Source organism: Myxocyprinus asiaticus, chromosome 33 (genome assembly GCF_019703515.2).
Source record: "Myxocyprinus asiaticus isolate MX2 ecotype Aquarium Trade chromosome 33, UBuf_Myxa_2, whole genome shotgun sequence".
Classification (NCBI taxonomy): Eukaryota; Metazoa; Chordata; class Actinopteri; order Cypriniformes; family Catostomidae; genus Myxocyprinus; species Myxocyprinus asiaticus.
Window position 1 is genome coordinate 8,295,669 of NC_059376.1, and position 18,645 is coordinate 8,314,313.

At 37.2% G+C, this 18,645-nt stretch overlaps 1 protein-coding gene across 4 annotated transcripts in view; it reads left to right on the top strand.

The window, feature by feature from the left end:
- Positions 1-4,157: 4,157 nt before the first annotated feature.
- Positions 4,158-18,645, top strand: part of LOC127424671 (tumor protein p73-like) — a 43,739-nt gene continuing 29,251 nt past the window's right edge. For 2 of the 4 annotated variants that reach the window (XM_051670039.1, XM_051670041.1), the window contains exon 1: positions 4,173-4,412. In XM_051670039.1, coding sequence (XP_051525999.1) covers positions 4,194-4,412 — 219 coding nt within the window. In that variant the 5' untranslated portion in view covers positions 4,173-4,193. Of the gene's footprint in view, positions 4,413-18,645 lie in introns of all 4 variants that reach the window. The other 2 variants (XM_051670040.1, XM_051670038.1) reach the window with 2 other exon arrangements.

The window sequence follows — 18,645 nt, forward strand, 5'->3', positions numbered from 1 at the left end:
TTAGATCTAGCAATGAAAGGTGTAGTTAATCTCCAAATCCTTGCTGATAATTGATCATTTAATTGGAAATGCGGAGCAAACTAATGGTCCCCTTGAAACAAAAGATGCTATAGTCTAAAACACAAGTGGGCAAGTCTAGGCCTGCTCTTTTAGTTAATGAATAGTCATGAGGCCAAAAAATGGGAGGGCCAAAGATTTGTTTGTTGGCTGCATCTAGAAGCTGACAGGGCGAGGAGAACTGGCAGAAAATCAGAAAAAGCAACCTATAATCCGTTAGCTTTTCGGGAGTTGTTGCATGAAGGTAGTTTTACTCAGTGCATCAAAGAAGTGAGACTTGGGGAACTCACCTGTTTTCATTGCGAGGTCACATGACCAGACCAGCGGGAGAATCTCCCCTGTCTTCTGCCTGCCTTGCGGGATCGCTACAATGCTGTGTATCAATGACCTGCCTCATTCCTACAGCACGGTAGGTGAGCAGTTTCACAATGATTCATTCGATTGTTCAGGAGCAATATTCATTTTTAGCTTGTGAAGTTAAAAAGCCATTTTAGAGAGCGCAAAGTACTTTTTATTTTAATATTTTAATCGATTTTTTCATGAATTATTATTATGTATTATTATTTATTAAATTAACTTTAATTTAATAACTGATATGCTAAGGCTCCATATTTTGAAAAGGCACTATGTGATAAGGCTCTTCAGTGCTGTGTTATTTATGGTATATTTATAGTATTATAGTAAGACATTTATTTTATTTTGTATTATTATATTTTTTTATATGTCTTGTTATTTATTTTATCAATTATTATTCATTTTAAAAGCTGTAATAATACAAATACTGTATAAAACTAATAGTAGTTGACTTATAAACTGCATAGATTTCTGTTATGAACTATGCATCGAGAAGTTGCCTTACTGAAATTCATCTGATGTTAACTTTTAATTTGTGCAATTTAAATAAAATTTGATCTATGGAGCTGCACAGAAAACACTTAGCTGTTTTGATGCTGCACAGACAGGACACATCTAGGACAAACACCTGTTGACTTTCCTTCATGCACATGATATTGGTTGTGGTTTTTATAAATTGAGTTGAATTTGGGAAATAGTATTTGGTGAAAGTAGCAAAATTAGCATTTAATTTGGTTTTTGTTAGTTCACTGAGATATGGTTCTTTTAGATTTCTCAAAACTAGATTTTAATTAAGCTAGTGTAGTCCATTTTAAGGTTTGCAATCTTGTTTTACAGGATAAAAAGTGAACTGGACACATACACCTACAGTATTTAGGATGTCCTGGCAAAAATGCATAAACTCATTGGGTTATTAACAAGATGTAGTTACATGAAATAGATGCTTGGTGATTGCAGCAAAGCTATAGAAACATCAGCAGATGGAGCTGTTCTTCTCTTTGTTAAGCCCACAGACATGTCTTCATCCTCTGTTGAGTGCGTTTGACAGAGATCTATCAAAGTCAAAGATGCTTTGAAATGTTCAGTTAAATAAGTTGCCTGTTGTCATACTATATTCTGGCATTTCTCTTTCAGGAAGTTTCATTTTATGCTTTTGGTCGTGTTTTTCCAGCACTTTTGGGACTTTTTATTATTGTGTTGTTCTTGCACATTAGAAAGTCTTTTTGCACAGTCACACAGTGAATGAGTGAATAAATGTTGAATTGCTAAATGTGTTAAATATATTTCCTTATGGTTACACATTACACACCTGTGTACAGGCATATACACACAATGCTTCTGTTCTGTTTCAGCTTGTCATAGAGTATGTTTAGGCTTAGATATGAGGCACACCTGACTCTGTGTGTGTGTGTGTGTGTGTGTGTGTGTGTGTGTGTGTGTGTGTGTGTGTGTGTGCATGTTTATACTACATTGTGGGGACCAAATGTCCCCACAAGGATAGTAAAACCTGAGATCATCTACCTTGTGGGGCCCAGCCAGCGGTCCCCATGAGGGAAATGGCTTATTAAACATACTAAACAATGTTTTTTTGAAAATGTAAAAATGCAAAATGTTTTCTGTGAGGGTTAGGTTTAGGGGTAGAGTTAGGGGATAGAAATTATCATTAGATCTGTATAAAATTCATAAAATGCATGGAAGTCTATGGAGAGTCCACACAATGATATGAAAACGTGTTTGTGTGTGTGTGTGTGTGGTTGACTCTGAAACAGTGTTTCTCACAGGTACTTGTCCATTTTTGATAGATCACAGTGCTGGGTTTTTTTTTCCCCATACCTAGGAAAAGCCCCCTAATTTAGAAATCTATTGTGCAGTCTACATGACAACATGCTCATATTTACTCTTATTGATTTGAACAAACCCCTAAACCTATTAACTTTGTTCTGTTGTTTGCTTGTGTCACAGACATGAATGATACCTCAAAACATGTGGCGTGTTGAAGAGAGGCGTGCTAGAACTTTTTTACAAAGTGAAGTGAATTCAGTTTTCATCTGCCGTGTGATAGTATAACGGGTGAACAAATATCTCATGGAAGAAAGTAACATCAGCAATATCAACGAACCAGAATATCGCAGAGATATGGGGGTGGGATCTTTTGACTTCGGCCAGTAAGTAACCGCATAACAACCACCCAGAACACCCAATTATGTGCTAAAATACTTAGAAACCCCTATTAACCATAATACAACACGCCAAAAACCACTTAGAACACCTTAGAAACCAAATAGCAACATCCTGGCAACCACCCACAACACTGTAGCATCATGGCTTCGAGTTTTGCATGGGCAGGTACCACTCACTTCAGAAGAAAATACAAAAAAATCTAGTTTTGTATTACAGTTATGTTGGCTTGAAAAACCTTGTTAGGCTTGATAAAGTGTCTTCCAACAAGAGCACACTTGTGCATGTGCTGTCTGACTGCGAGCATGCCATAATTAGGACAATATGTGGTTTGTGTCCACTGTCCGTCTGGACTCCACCCACTCTCATTCACTGTCCATAAGGATCATGACTCCATAGAGGAGAGTTCTTACGGAGATACAGCTTCCCCTCTGAGGTGGAGAGTTTAATATTAACCATGTTTTACTCGCTAAGGTTCCCTTGGGTTTATCAGAGTATCGCTTGACTTTAGAGGACATATTATTCTGTCACTTTGGACCATGTACTTGGTTACCCCATGTGACTCTACCCTCCCTAGCAACCGGGCCAATTTGGTTTCTTAGGAGACCTGGCTGGAGTCACTCAGCACGCCCTGGATTTGAACTCGCGACTCCAGGGGTGGTAGTCAGTGTCAATTCTCGCTGAGCTACCCAGGCCCCTCCATCAGACATTTTTGTTTCAAACATTTTTCCTTTCCCTGTGGCAATATTGATGCATATTGCATGTACAATCTCTGCAACATGGGTTCTGGTCCCGTGGAAACCAGAAAATAACCGTGTTCTCGTAAACAATTGCAAGCATGATTTGGAGGTTGCATTTTCGCTATAAAATTTACGTTTTACTCCTCTGCTGGTTAGGTTAAGGGTTGGGATTAGGGTCAGGGGGTAAAGTTAATAAAATATGCATTCCTTTTGATTGTTTTACATCAACAACTAAAAATACAACTCGATTTTGGAGCCACCCTGTGGACATTTCATCTCAATAATACTTCCAGCTTCAGCCACTGGGGGCAGTGGTTCGAATTGCGGTAAGCACAGACCGATTTTAGTAGCAGAAACCTACTGTCACCGAACACAATGTTATCAGTCTGTATCTACGCCACAAGTGTCCTCAAATAATGCAAAAATTGACTGTTGTCAAACTGTTTTCCCAAATGCTCCCCCTGTATACTGCTGGTTAAAACACTTTCCTCAAAGAAATCACCTGTCCATTGCAAGCACAAAACATGGAGGCACTTCATAATTTATGAGTGGTGGGTATGATCTGTGAGTTAGTGTATTTTGCAATTAGACATCGGACAGATTACGGTTGTGTTTTACAACCTACCCTTCCCCTGGAGGCATAGCTTCTTCCCACATACTTCCCAACACAGTGTAACTGGAGCTCCAGGAGTGGAGTGGATGGTTGCAAACTCCTCAACTTGTTTCTTATCTCCTCCTCCTTTCCTTCAGTGTCAACTCTTTGCCTCCCTCCTTTACCTGTCACCCTCCCACTGCTTTACCTGTCTCACCCTGCTTCTCTTCTCTCTCCCCACTCAGTCTCAGTACAGCCTACTGAGCAGCAGTATGGAACAGGGTTTGGGGAACCGAGCGGCTTCAACCAGTCCTTACAGCTCCGAGACCACCTCCAACGTGCCAACACCGTCACCCTACTCCCAGCCAAACTCGACCTTTGAGGCCATGTCTCCAGCCCCAGCCATCCCCTCCAACACAGACTACCCTGGGCCGCACAACTTCGAGGTGACCTTCCAGCAGTCTAGCACCGCCAAGTCAGCCACCTGGACGGTGAGTAGACCATCTCGCAGAAGCTGTGGTGCAATTGTATCACGTGAGCAATGCTGTCAATATTATTCACAAACCCATATTGACTGACACTCTTCCTGTCAAACTCCGAACGTAACTTTTGCTTTTCTATTGTTGTTTGTATACACACCCTTTCTTTCTTTCTTTCTTTCTTTCGCACTTTTGCACTTTCTTTTTCATACTTTTTTCACACTTTCTTCCTTTCTTTCTTTCTTTCTTTTGCACTTTCTTTCTTTCGCACTTTCTTTCTTTCGTGCTTTCACACTTTCTTTCGCACTTTCTTTCTTTCGTGCTTTCGCACTTTCTTCCTTTCACACTTTCTTTCTTCCTTTCACACTTTCTTCCTTTCTTTCTTTTGCACTTTCTTTCTTTCGCACTTTCTTTCGGACTTTCACATTTTCTTCCTTTTACACTTTCTTTCACACTTTTTTCTTTCCTTCTCGCTTTCTTTTTCCAATTTTTTCACTTTCTTTTGCACTTTGTTTTACTTTATTTTCCTACTTCTTTCTTTCGCACTTCCGCACATTCGCACTTTATTTAACATTTTCACACTTTTGCACTTTCTATTTTTTCACATTTAATGGACTTTATTTAGCACTTTTTGACTTTCTATCACACTTTTTGGGACTTTTTCACTGTTTTGCACTGTTTTGCACTTTTTCTCACTCTTTTGCACTTTCTTTTTTGTGTGCTTTTTTTGCATTTTCTTTCACACATTCTGACTTTCTATCACACTTTTTTGCACTTTCACACTTTTTCACACTTGCCTTCTTTCTTTCGCACTTTTTTCTTTCTTTTGTACTTTCACACTTTTTCACACAATTTCTTTCTTTCTTTTTTCACACTTTCACACTTTCTTTCTGCTCTCATTTAGGCTTAGTTCCCTCTGTTGTCCTTCTTTTAACATGTTTCATTAAATTAAATAGCTGTTTAAATGCTTTCCTAATTATTCACTTTCTCGGTTAGTCCACACCACGTGTATGTTAATGATTGTAGTTTTGAAAGTAAACCGCCATCTTTTAAAAAAATATTTTTTATTTAATCAATCATTAAAAGTGTGAAACCTTATTTCATAGTGTCAGTTTAATTTGCCTCAACAAAGATGTGTTGACTATTACCTTTTGGGACTTTAAAAAAAGTCTATGAACATGTTTGTTTGAATTTTAAGATGTGTCTTGGTCTATGGAAGTTATATGCAAACTTTAAAGAACTAGGCTACTCTAATTAACAAGCTGAATTTGTGATGTGTTTTTATGTTTTTGTTTTTTTGTCAGATATAGAGGAATTTGCCAAGTTAGTGAACCAAGGCACATCTGGATTATACCATTTTAAACTTTATTGTACACTGAACAAATTGGTAGCAATTTTCACCTCAAGGATCTGTTTCTACTTGATCTAACCCATAACAATTTATTTTGTTGGCGTAAACAAATTTTTCAGGTTAATTTAGTCAGATTAAAAAATATTTTTAACTTGAATAAAAACAGTTAATTTAGATGTTACCATATGAAGCAACCTGACAAAAAAAAAATGTCAGTGCTGTGTAAAAAACATCCTAGATTTTTGCATTTTACAGTTATGCGGTTGCTAAGGTGTTCAAAGTCATTTTTATGATGTTTCTGTCTGGTTGCTAGAGTGTTCTGGGTGGTTGCTTGGGCGTTGATTGTTAGGACATTGCTAGATGGTTGCTTACTCAGTCAAATGGTTCTTTGATATTCTGGTCTCTAGATTTGGCTTGGGTCGCTCCTTCAATTAGGGGATTTTTTTATCTTTTATCATCCACCAGGCAAAAATCCTCAGTCTAATCTCTTAGAAAAGTCAAAGCACACCTCTCCTCAACAAGCCACACAATTTGAGGTATCATTCAGGTCTGTAGTGCAAACATTGTGGGACAAGTCATGTGCTGAAGTTTGTTCAAATCCCTGAGAAATAGTAATTGTCTGAGCAATTCTTACAGTGATGCTTGCATTTGACTTTTATTGTACCTTTGTGGTGTCCACAGAGGGAGGGAAAAAAATCACAGTAATGCCAAGCAGATAGTCTTGAAACCAGAGCAGTCAGTGTTTTCCCCCATGTTGAGTGTCGCCATGCAGAAAGGTGCTACATCAGTCTGTCATAGTGTTGACCCTCTGAAACAGGAGATGAGGCTTTTTCCTGTGTCGGGTGGCTCTTAGGCTGTTTGTTGGATGAAGTCAGGCGTGAGGCTTGCTCTCTGACTTTGTGGAAGTGTAAGGTGATAGCGGTACCAGGAAGGTGAGTGCTATGGCCATCACTCAGTGTCTGCCTGTGAAGACTGTCACCTTTGACGCGTCACGTTCCGCTCTATTCTCAAAGACGGGCTCTGTCAGCAGCAATAACAAGAGGAGAAGCTACCAAAATGGGCAGGACTGAGTTACAAGCGCAGATTGCTGTTTACGGTTAAGGAGAAGAGAAGCAGGTCCTAAATTTGAGCATTAGGCACCTCTGTTAGGATCATAGTAGCAAAGCTAAACAATGATACTGGCACATACAGTACAATGAATCTTGTCGTCTCTATATTGACTTTCCATTACAATTCTGTGGGAATGTTCTTTTCCCATTCCAAATGGACCTGCATATCTTTTTTCACATATGCCTGATGTGAAGGTCATAGTCCAAAAATGTGAGACCACTAATGAAAATGATTTTATTTTGCTTTACTGTACTTTACTATATTGTTTTCATTATAGATTATACTGTATTATCAGCCTAACAATTTGAGTTAAAAGCTGAATTGTAAAATGAATATTAATTTCAGAATGTCTTAGTATTTGGTTTGCCTTTTGCTTTAATGTCAGCAAGCACTTGAGCTCATATAGACTCCACAAGTTTGTGCAAAACCTGATGGATCTTAAATATTTCTCTCTTTTTTCCCCCTTTTTTTTTCAGTTTCAAGGTTTGAATTAGATTTTGCATCACAGATTTTCAATGTGGTCTCGGACTTTTGAACCCAACTGTATGACATTTCTTAAAATTCATACATAACTAACCCAGTCTCATGACAAGTTATAACAGTATAAGATGGCAAAAAAATTTACAAGTGGGCTTGTACAAAAACAAAAAAAAACTTTCACTTCCATAGAGAAAAATAAATGAACCAATGTATGGTTTTAAAACGTTTTTTGTCTAAGGTTATCCCCTAACCATAACCCTAAACCTAACCATGATTTACAGGAAAATTCTGTACCACAAAAGAAAACATCAGAGTTTGGATCGAGACATGGTAAATGTATTCCAGGTTATTGACATATGTCAGTCATTTGTATTGCATAAATAAATATGAAATGAGGAACTAGATTTGTTCACAATAATTTCATTTCATAAAGGGATAGCTCATCCAAAAACTGAAAATTCTCTCATCATTTACTCACCCTCTTGCCATCCCAGATGTGTATGACTTTCTGTCTTCTGCAGAACACAAACAAAGATTTTTAGAAGAATATTTCAGCTCTGTAGGTAAATACAAATAAAGTGAATGGTGATCAGACCTTTGTAGGTCCAAAAATCACTTAAAGGAAACATAAAAGTAATCCATAAGACTCAAGTGGTTAAATCCATGACTTCAGAAGTGATATAATGGGTGTGGGTGAGAAACAGATCAGTATTTAAGTCATTTTCTTTACTCTAAATCTCCATTTTAACTTTCTGATGTGAAAGTGAAAGTGGAGATTTAGAGTAAAAAAAATTAGTAAAAAAAGACTATTAATTTTCCTGTCATGTCAGATCCTTTTTTTGAAATACATTTGCTAGTATTGTTTCTAGCTGATGTAACATGACAAAAGTGCCTCTGATCAGTTAACACAATAATGCAAATGCAATTCAATTTGATTAGAAATTTCATAATGGCCTTGTGTGAGACAAATGCCTGTTTTGCTGAGGTGGCCAAATTTTACTGAATTCTAAAAACCTCATGTGGTGCAAACATTGCTGAAAATGTCAGTGATGGGTACTGTAAATGTTTGTTTCACCCAGTGTACAAAGGTGCCTGAAATTGTTCCTGGCAGGGAATCCTAGCAGAGGCCCAAACCCCACCTCCATCTCAAATCCCAACCATATAGAGCCTGTGAGGCTGAGAAGCCTGCAAGGAACAACTCAGGGCACCTTTGTACAATCACGGTTTGTTTGGAATTCATTGCTCTGGTGTTTTTAATAACCTCACATTATATTATATTTTTAAAATAGCCCTTTAAAACCTAATCCATGATTACCCTAGTTTCCATCCACTTTTCGCGCTATTTTGTTATCGACAAAGTGAAAATGCATAAAAAAAAATTGCGAAATTTGCCATCTTCTGCCTGTTTCCATTCAAATAGCCTTTTATTAATAAAATCAGTGTGCGTGATGACATCAGGCCTAAAAAAACACTTTTGTCGCAAGTTTTGGTTTATCGCAAAAGAAATCTGCTCTTAAGCCGTTATGTGTGTTTATCGCTAATTGTGTACCTTTCACCTCCCAGATGTCCCTAATATTTTTTCCTCCGAAGTTTTGGTAAAATGGGGACAGTATTGAGACAATTCATTGGAATTAGCCAGCTTAATGTCATTTTAATTTCACAAATAAATGCAATCAGAAGACGGAATTGCAATCAAAAGGGAACAGTTGCCCTTCTGATAGGACTGTAATATTGGTCCTGATGTTGCGCCTATCGCAGGTTGCCACCGGTTCCGACACGAAAGCAAATCGTCATGGCCCTTTTCAAGCTGGCAACCTGCAACAAGTAGTGGGGGAAACTTTCGGTCTTAGTATAAGGACCATCAATCGATGTGTATATGCTGTGTGCACAGCTATTAAAGTAACATTGATGCGGTGTAATATCAGGGTTTACATATGATACATTCCTGATATTCAATAGACTATTTTGAACAATCATCTAAAGCATTGCCATCACAACTGCATTATGTCCCGCATATTTGTCCAGCAGCTTTTAATGATTGTCATATAAAATTTATTTTAGCATCATAATGCAATTTACATTTTCTGAAGAATCTCAGCAAATGCGATCTGAGGTAAAGAGGGTTAGATTTAAAATATTTAAAAGATCGTTTTCTGAAAGTGAACTCAGCATTGGACAAATAGTTCTGATAGTTTCATATACTTATGAAAAAAAGTGCAGAATATTCTGAGAATGTCAATCAGCTGACTATATTCATCAACAGAACAGGGTAAGGCTCATTTAAGTTTGTGTAAAGAAAAGGCATATATAGGTCTAAAAATATTTTTTTTTTAGTTTGGTAATTAATTATTTTATTTAATGCTTTATTCATTTGGTAGGCTAATTTATTTAATTTAATACAGGGAATTGTGCCTGCATTTTTTTCAAAAGTAAGCTAAACAATAATTTATAGAATTGGGCTATATGTTAGTGTTCAGAAAAAGCACACTGAAGCTTTTCTCCTAGTATTGTGTATTTATTTTTAATTTAAAACATCTTTGTGCACAGAAATGATATGTTTTTTGTATTGTAGGCTAATTCCATAACTGCCGTCTATTATTTTGAATGGTGTGGAAAAGCAACTTTAATAAATAAACGGATGGATTAAATTAATCGCAAACAGTGACCATTAATTTGTTCTCCGTGCACTTGTCAATGTGCATGATATGAGATATTTGCGTTGGCACTCCTGGAGTGTCATGTTTGCAGTGATCGGATCTATATGCTGTTAAGATCAATCCATAATCACGTACAATAAATTGGCTTTCAAGGATGTATTCCCTGTCGTCATGATTAACACAGGCTTACGATTGGGGTAAATTCTGCCATGTGACACTACATTTTTGCGTTAATGCCAATTTTCTCGACAAAAAGTGTTTCCAAACCAGTTTTTCATGACATTTGAAGTATCAACATAGAGTTTATGCGCTAGAGTTAAACAGAAAAATATTATGTTGACAACTTGTGAAATTTTAGCGATAATTTGCATTTCCATTAGCTTTATTTTAATGCGCTAAAACTTTTTCCGCAAAAAATCCTTGGATGGAAACGTAGTTATAGACGCAAAATACTTTCTCCTATGCCTGCTTAATATGCAGAGACAGCTATAAGAAAATCATATGTAGGTTTTTTTATGAACCCTGTGGCTCATCGGGGCTTTCAAAACTTTTTTTGTTTGAGCACCCTGACTAGCCCAACACTGCAACATTGAATCAAACAATGGCGTGAGTTTGGGGTGGAACTATTTGTTTTTTGACCAATGACAGATAAGGGAAGCGTTTAGGATTATTTGTGCAGTTCAGACTGGTGACATGAGAGCAATAAAATTACACACTGCACCTTTAAATGCAAAACAGGATAATCTTTTACGGGGTTTTGGAGAGTATAACTCTAAAAGAGGGTAACAAAATCGGTCTAAATAAATTAGTGCTGTTTTCATCAGTAAGATTGCAATTTTAAATGTGGATAAGTCTATTATTAAATTAAAGTAGTAATAAAAGTACTTTTTCTTCATATGGTGTTATTGCTCGTAACTCAAAATTTTGTAACCTCAGAACCTGTACGGAGTCCAAATGCCCCTCACAAAAAGACAAGAAGCTGCTTGTCTTGCTACTTTCTTGCTACAGTTTTTAGTTTCACCAACTCTTAAGACCATTTAAATGTTTACTTTATCCTCCAAAAGAAAAAAGGGGGCAAAAATTACCAAGGATTATTGCCAAAATATGCAGAATGTCAATCTATTCTCAAACTGAGGGAATTTCCAGGCAAAATACAAAGGCTTTTAGGCTGAGGATATGTGGGATTACTGTGTAAGTGGAAAGTGACTCACTGTGTGGCGAACTGAAGGGTTAAAACACAGCGCCTCTTGGTTTGTGTAGCCTCGGGATGCTTTTGGAGAGTCATGGGGGCATATTGACTGTAATCTTCTTGATCCGCAGTGTGCTTCTCACAGCTACCTGAAACAGCATTCCTCTTAACCAAGCTCATGGATAAACCATTTGTGAGTTCTGAGTATTACACCATCCTCTGTGAATTGGGGAAATGTTTCCAATACTGTTCTCCAGCCTTCCTCATGTGTTTGTGATGTTATTATACTAATAATTATTTTAATATGTAAAAAACAATACAAAGTCACAACTACCTGTAATCTACTCATTTAAAGGAATAGTTCACCCAAAAATGAAAATTGTGTCATCGTTCGCACACCCTCATGTAGTTCCAAACCCATATGCCTTTCATTCTTCCATGCAAAAACAAAAAGAGGTGTTATGAAAAAATGTTACACTCTTATTTGACATACAGTGGAAAGTGAAAAGGGACAGATGCTGTCGAGCTTCAAAAATGACAAGTATCATAAAATGTTACAAAAGTAGTCCATATACTAGACTAAAGAGCATTTTACACAGAATGGTCAGAAAGCAAGACAAAGAGCAGAGGAACAGTTCAAAGGATTTATTAACAATAAATTGTAACTTAAACTGGGCTGGCGAAGAGTGGAGAACCCGGCACCGGCTGCAGTAAGTATGACATAGGTGTTCGTTGATGCATGCGCGCCGAAGCCGCGCAGTGAGCAGATCCATGAGGAATCCTTCGTGAAGAGTGTGTAGGTGCAGAGAACAAGCGCACAGTAGACTGGAAGGTAACCACACTCCCGACACGCGGGCAGAGACGAGGAATCCTCCATTGAAGAGTCGTGAGCACAGAGAATAAGCGTACAGCAAATGGAAAGTAATCACACTCCCGACACGCGGGCAGAGACGGGCAACGAAACAGATAATATGGCTTTGGAACATCATAATGGTGAATAAATAATCACAGAATTGTCATTTCCTTTAAATGTTCAATGTCCCTGTCCTTGGTTCTGAACTTCTCTGTTCACTCCACATGTGTATTTCCTAAATGACCATGTAGTGCTCCTAAAGGCGAGGCTTTCTTTATCACACAAAACCTCACAATAAACTGATTTTGTCAGAGTCAGTTTCTGCTTGTTTCCTTAATCATGTCTATTTCTGCCTAGGCTTTTGCCTCCATGCTTTTTTAGGGCCCCGATTATGGTATGATATAACTGAGTGAATCATAAAAACAAATTGTGTGTTAGAGATAACTGTTTAAAAGCTCACTCTCAAACATATATTGCAGAAGATTAAAGCAAGAGCTGTCATAAGGGATGAAAATGAGTTCTGACACCTCAGCTTTTCCAATAAAGACCCCAACACTTTTTTTTTCATTGTTGGCATATAAGTAGGGCAAGCCTGAACACGCTCTCATTCTGGAGCATTTGAGGCTGCTCTTCTAAGCTTTTACCCTCATAGTCAGTAAGCGGGTCTAAACACGCCCCAAAGCCTGCGCATCCTTCCTCTCGAAAAGACAAAACCTATACAACTCATGAGAGGGATTTCATGCAAATACTGCATGCAAACTTTGCTTACTCCGTTGGTCTGTTATTTTTACAGTTTGGTTCTGCTTTATTCATATGACCTAATTATGCAAACACAATCATCTAAAGCACATTAAATACACTCAAAAAATATTTTAGCCCATTTTTAAGATTTACGCATTTCAGTTTCATAACAAAATTTTATCAAATCGAATTGCGTAAACTTGAACAAAATACAATGAATAAAACTTACATTTATTGAAGTTTTATTAATTTAATTTTTATAAAGTTTACGCAATTTAATTTGATGGAATTTAGAAATTGAAATGCGTAAATCTTAAAAATAGGCTTAAATATTTTTTGAATAAACATACATGGGTGTTTCTTCAACATCGGCACTTTAACCACTGTGGACTTCTACAGAGTATAGTCTCAATTAATTAGGGACCGACCACCGATGGTGTGAGGACCCTATTGTTCTTCTATGCGTTTATTTTTTTCCCAAATGAATCGCATTTTTGAGGGCCTAAACATACTCAAAAACTCATGAAACTTTGCTCTGATGCGTATCAGAAGTGGCGAAAATTTACATCTGATATGGGTTTCAGAATTAGGTGTGGCAAAATGGTTCGATAGCGCCACCTACAAACTTTCAACGATGTGCGCTTTACGCTACATTTCACCTACACGTACGAAAATTGGTACACATGTGTAACTTGCCAATACCTACAGAAATGTTTCTTGGACCCATGCCCTAAACTCAACAGGCCATTTTGCCATTTCCAGGCCTCGTACTTTAACGTACTCCTCCTAGAGATTTCATCAGATCTATTTCATATTTAGTTATTCTAATCTAAAGGCCTTGGCTATGCTAAATTGCGAAGCTTTTGAGTTTTCACTGCATGGCGTGGCCGTGTTGGTCTGACAAATTTTGATGTTTCGCCATGAAACAGGAAGTTGTTATAACTCATACATACAATGTCCACTCTGCCCCAAACTTCACATGTTTGATAATAGTCCCGGCCTGAATCCATCTACGTGCCAATATTCAGTTATAGTCATAACGTCACCTACTGGCAACAGCCAATTCCAGGTCTTTTACTTTAACAAACTGCTTTCAGTGATTTAATCAGATCAACATTATATTTAGTCAGTCTTAACCTAAAGGCCTTGGTGATGTTAAATTGCAAAGCTTTTGAGTTTTCGTTGAAGGGAGTCACATTTTTGAGGCATAAACATGCTCGAAAACTCATTAAACTTTGGACACATCTCAAAAGTGGGGAATATGTATATCTGATACTGATTTAGAATTAATTGTGGCAAAATATCTCGATAGCGCCACCTACAAAATTTCAACGAAGCAGCCCTCACGCCACGTTTCACCTACATGTAAGAAAATCAGTAGGCATATGTAACATGTCAACACTTACAAAAAAGTATCTTAGAACCATATCCTTAACCCAACAGGAAGTCAGCCATTGTGATTTTTCTCTTCAATTTTTGCTCAGTTTTTAATGAACTCATACTTTAACGAACTCCTCCTAGAGATTAAATCAGATCAACATCATATTCGGTCAGTCTAATCTAAAGGCCTTGACGATGCTAAATTGTGAAGCTGTTGAGTTTTCTTTGAACGGCGTGTCCGTGGTGGCCTGACAAAGTTTGATGTTTCGCCATGAAACAGGAAGTTGTTGTAACTCAAACATAAAATGTCCAATCTTTTCCGAACTTTACATGTTTTATAAGAGTCCCGGCCTGAACACTTCTGTATGCCAATATTCAGTTATAGTCATAGCGCCACCTACTGGCAACAGGAAATGACATGTTTTACACTGTGATACACTCTTAACAACATTTAAGTGCTAAAAAATGCTAAAAAAAATTGGAGTGACATTCCCCTGGCACAGCAGCCCCAACGTGCACCATGGTGCGAGGGCCTGTTCATCGCTGGTTGCAGCTTTAATTATTTTTATTTTTTTTAATCTGACACTAACAATGTCCAACAGTGTATGTACATGCATCACAGGAGATATATGGCCATAAAAAATTCCCACCATTTTCAGCACATCTCAAATTCTGTATTTGCATTTAATAGGGGCGGCTGTGGCTCAGGTGGTAGAGCAGGTTGGCCACTAATCACAGGGTTAGCAGTTCAATTCCTAGCCCACATGACTCCACATGCCGAAGTGTCCTTGGGCAAGACACTGAACCCCAAGTTGCTCCCAATGGCAGGCTAGCACCCTGCATGGCAGCTCCGCCATCATTGGTGTGTGAGTGAGTCACAGTGTAAATCACTTTGGAACCACTAAGGTTAAAAAAGGCACTATATAAGTGCAGACCAACAGAAGTTTGTGCTAAAAATGAAGCTGTTGGAAATGACATTTTTAACATTTTTGAAATAAACTATTTTTTCTTGCTAAGGCTAATTTCAAAGCTGACATTTTATGTATCCAAAAATACACACATATTTTCACATTTTTTGTGTCATTTGGCAGAATTACAGCTTGAACGGAAGTAAGGCAGATAAAAGTATTCTGCTTAGAAATTACATTTACTTTTTCATCTCAAGCATGCTCTTCACTGATACGTTTGTCGACTTGGTAATGAGAAAATATAAAAAATAAACTGATAGAAATCATTTTCACAAATTAAATATTGAAATGTTTTATGTTTATTTCACTCTGGGTTTAGATTATCATATTTTTAAACATATAATAATTTGTACTTTAATAATGGATTTTCATAGGTTAATATTGAAAGTGTGGGTGTGGCACAATGCAAAAACAATACAATCTATAACCTGTATGTATAAATGGCATATAAAAGTACCAAAAATAAATGATGAAGGCCTGGTAAAAAGTTTCCATGTCCATTTTAATGTGACCCTCATATAACAAAAATAAATCTGTTCTTTTTAATAATAATCAACCACTGGGACCTGAAATTGCCCACATTTGAAGAAACACCCATATACAGGTATGAACCTAAGATCTTGATGTTGAATTAAAAAGAAATGCCAACAAAGTATTCATTTAGTAAATTCAGATATCGACATCAGAATTAAACTGGAACACTCAAAAACAGTTTTGCTTCACTTTAATTATAATTTGGAGCTAAATGTTCTTACGTTGAGTATTTGAACAAAACAAGAAAAATGGGTTGCCTCTCCCTTTAAACTAGAATACTTGTTTCCACATGTCAGCAAACTACAAAGTCAGGCTCTCTAAATATATCAAAATCAGTTATGTACCTTGAACTGATGAGGCTAACAGTTTCTTTCTGCGTGAATCTGAAAAACTTGAGAATAAATGTGATCAGTGTGTGAACAGCTTGAAAGGTTTGAAACTTAACCTACAGTCTGCAATGTGGTTCGATTATTAAGATATGTCTGAAAATATCAAATTCTTGCTAATGGAATAGAGTTTTCGTAATATGACAAAATACAGCAAATTCTTAATCACCAGCAAGTAAGTAAGTGATAATGCACAGTCAGTTGATCATTTTTGCAAAATAAATTGGGTGGTCAACCTGAAGGGGTTTATTTTATGATTTATTTATTTTTTTTGTTGACATTTTAAAGTATAAAACAGAGATTGTGTCGGTTGTGTATAGTAGTTTGTATATTAACATTAATTAATGTAATTCTATATATATATATATGGTTGTGAATTGTGAAATATGCAGAACTAAAATGCCTGAAAAAAATACCGTAATTTTTTCGATAAAATACTGGCAACCACAGCTGCCAGTTTTGTGGAATATATATATATATATATATATATATATATATATATATATATATATATATATATATATAGGCAGCTGTGGTTGCCAGTATTTTATCGGAATTTATTTATAAATTTACAGTGTGGCTGTCAGTACATGATCTCACTTATAAAACATCTACTTAACAAATAAATACATAAATGCAATGAAATATTGATTTGAGTTTAAATTACTGAAGTTCAAGCATGAAACTCTACATGACATTTGTTGAATTTGTGATCTATTAGCCAATCGTCTCACATGTGCAAGATAATTGGTCCTTTAACATACTGTATATTCAGTTATCAAGTCAACTTGTGTACTCTCTTTTTTTAACATTTAAATTGCGCAATTTTGCAGATAAGCCTCTTTCACTGCAGCGCATTGTAAGAGTTTTTCTCTGAAACCCACCTCCACCCCAGCTGCACCTGTCTAAATCTGCTTCATGGGGATTGTATGTATTTCCCATAAGCCATGAACAATTGGAAATGCTTCTGGAATCGTTACTCACTGTGCTCGGAATCATTCGTCCTGATGGTGGAAAGTGCTTAAATATTCCTTAGCTGAGTAATAATAGAGGAGAAGATCTGATAATTATGATGTACAATAGCAGTTTAAAACCTTTAATGCATTAAAACATTAGCCGTTCAACTTTAGCAAGGACAGTGCATGCAGAAATGCAGGTGAAAGCAAACCTCATCACTGCTTACCTTGCCAGAGTATAAGGATTAAGACCTGACTGGCTCATTTGAACAGGTCATGGACTATTTATTCTAACCTGCTGGGTTTTTTCCCATCATTTTCAGAGAACTTAGTAACAAAATATGTTATTTTTTCTTTGTGTAGAGTAAAACTGTTTCTCGCTCCATGTCTTAGGAGGGAAACTGGAGCAGTAGCGTATGTGATGCTGGCTACAATTTCACAGCTGTTAGCATAGGCAGCACATTTGTGAATTTATTGACGGAGATGGGGAGTTGGCTGAATTTGCGGGGGGCGTGCTGAAACATGTCCATCAGGCTGTCAGACTCGTCATTATCACTTAGGCCACCGAGCCTGCCCGAACGTGCGCCTCTCCGATGCTCACCGTCTTTTTCCAGCCCATCATCTTATTCCACCTTATAACACTTATACCATGTCTGCACTGCAGGCAAGTGATGCGACGCAGCAAATCAAAAATGCATGCTTGCACGGAGTGATGATGTGCTATACATGTAATAAAAAAAATAAAAAAACATTTTTGGTCATTCACACTTCTACCCCGACTTCTACAGACTTTTAAAGAAACAGTTCACCCAAAAATATAAATTCTGTGATCATTTACTCACCGTCATGTCATTCCAAACTGGTATGACTGTGCTTTATAAAAGAGTGTTTCATGTGATAACATCTAAATTGACTGGCTTTATTCAAGTCAAAAAATATGATTTAACATGTCTAACCTGACTACATTAGGTTACACCGACAAAACTAATTTAAAGGGTTAGATCAGGCAGGAATAGCTTTTAACAGAATTTTCATTTTTAGGTGAATTATTCCTTTAAAAATAAATGGTTCTTTGCAGTGCCTTATGTTTAGTAAAGAACCCTCTATTTATCCAACATGATCACACGGGAAGTCAGCATGTCGCTTCTGAATGTTCCAGTACCCTGACATCAGGCCATTCTGCCCAGCTGCTGACGAGCACCATCTCCCGTCAGACATTTTTGCATCAGTTCAAGTGTGTTTACCTTCTCCTGTGGCACGACCAATAGTGCGTTGCATCAGCAGCATGGGAGATCCAAGTTCTTGTACTGTGTTGAAACCAGGAGGTAATCACGTTTACAAAATCAGTGACGAGGGTGATTTGGAGGTTCCATTTTCCCTCTAAGATTACATTTTTACTTCACTAATGGCAAACTAGCTTTTGGTGCCCTTCTGTCGGCATTTCACCCAAAAGCTAGAGCTCACATGCGCCCTTACGTTCAAAAACACTTACCACCTCAGCCACTGGAGGCAGCGGTTTGAATTTCGGTCAGCACAGAGCGAGTTTAGCTCAAGAAAAGTCAGTCTACTGTTTTCTAAATCACTGTGAGATAAGTCTGTCTTATCAGAAACCATTTTTCAATGTACTGTAAAGGGTTCAT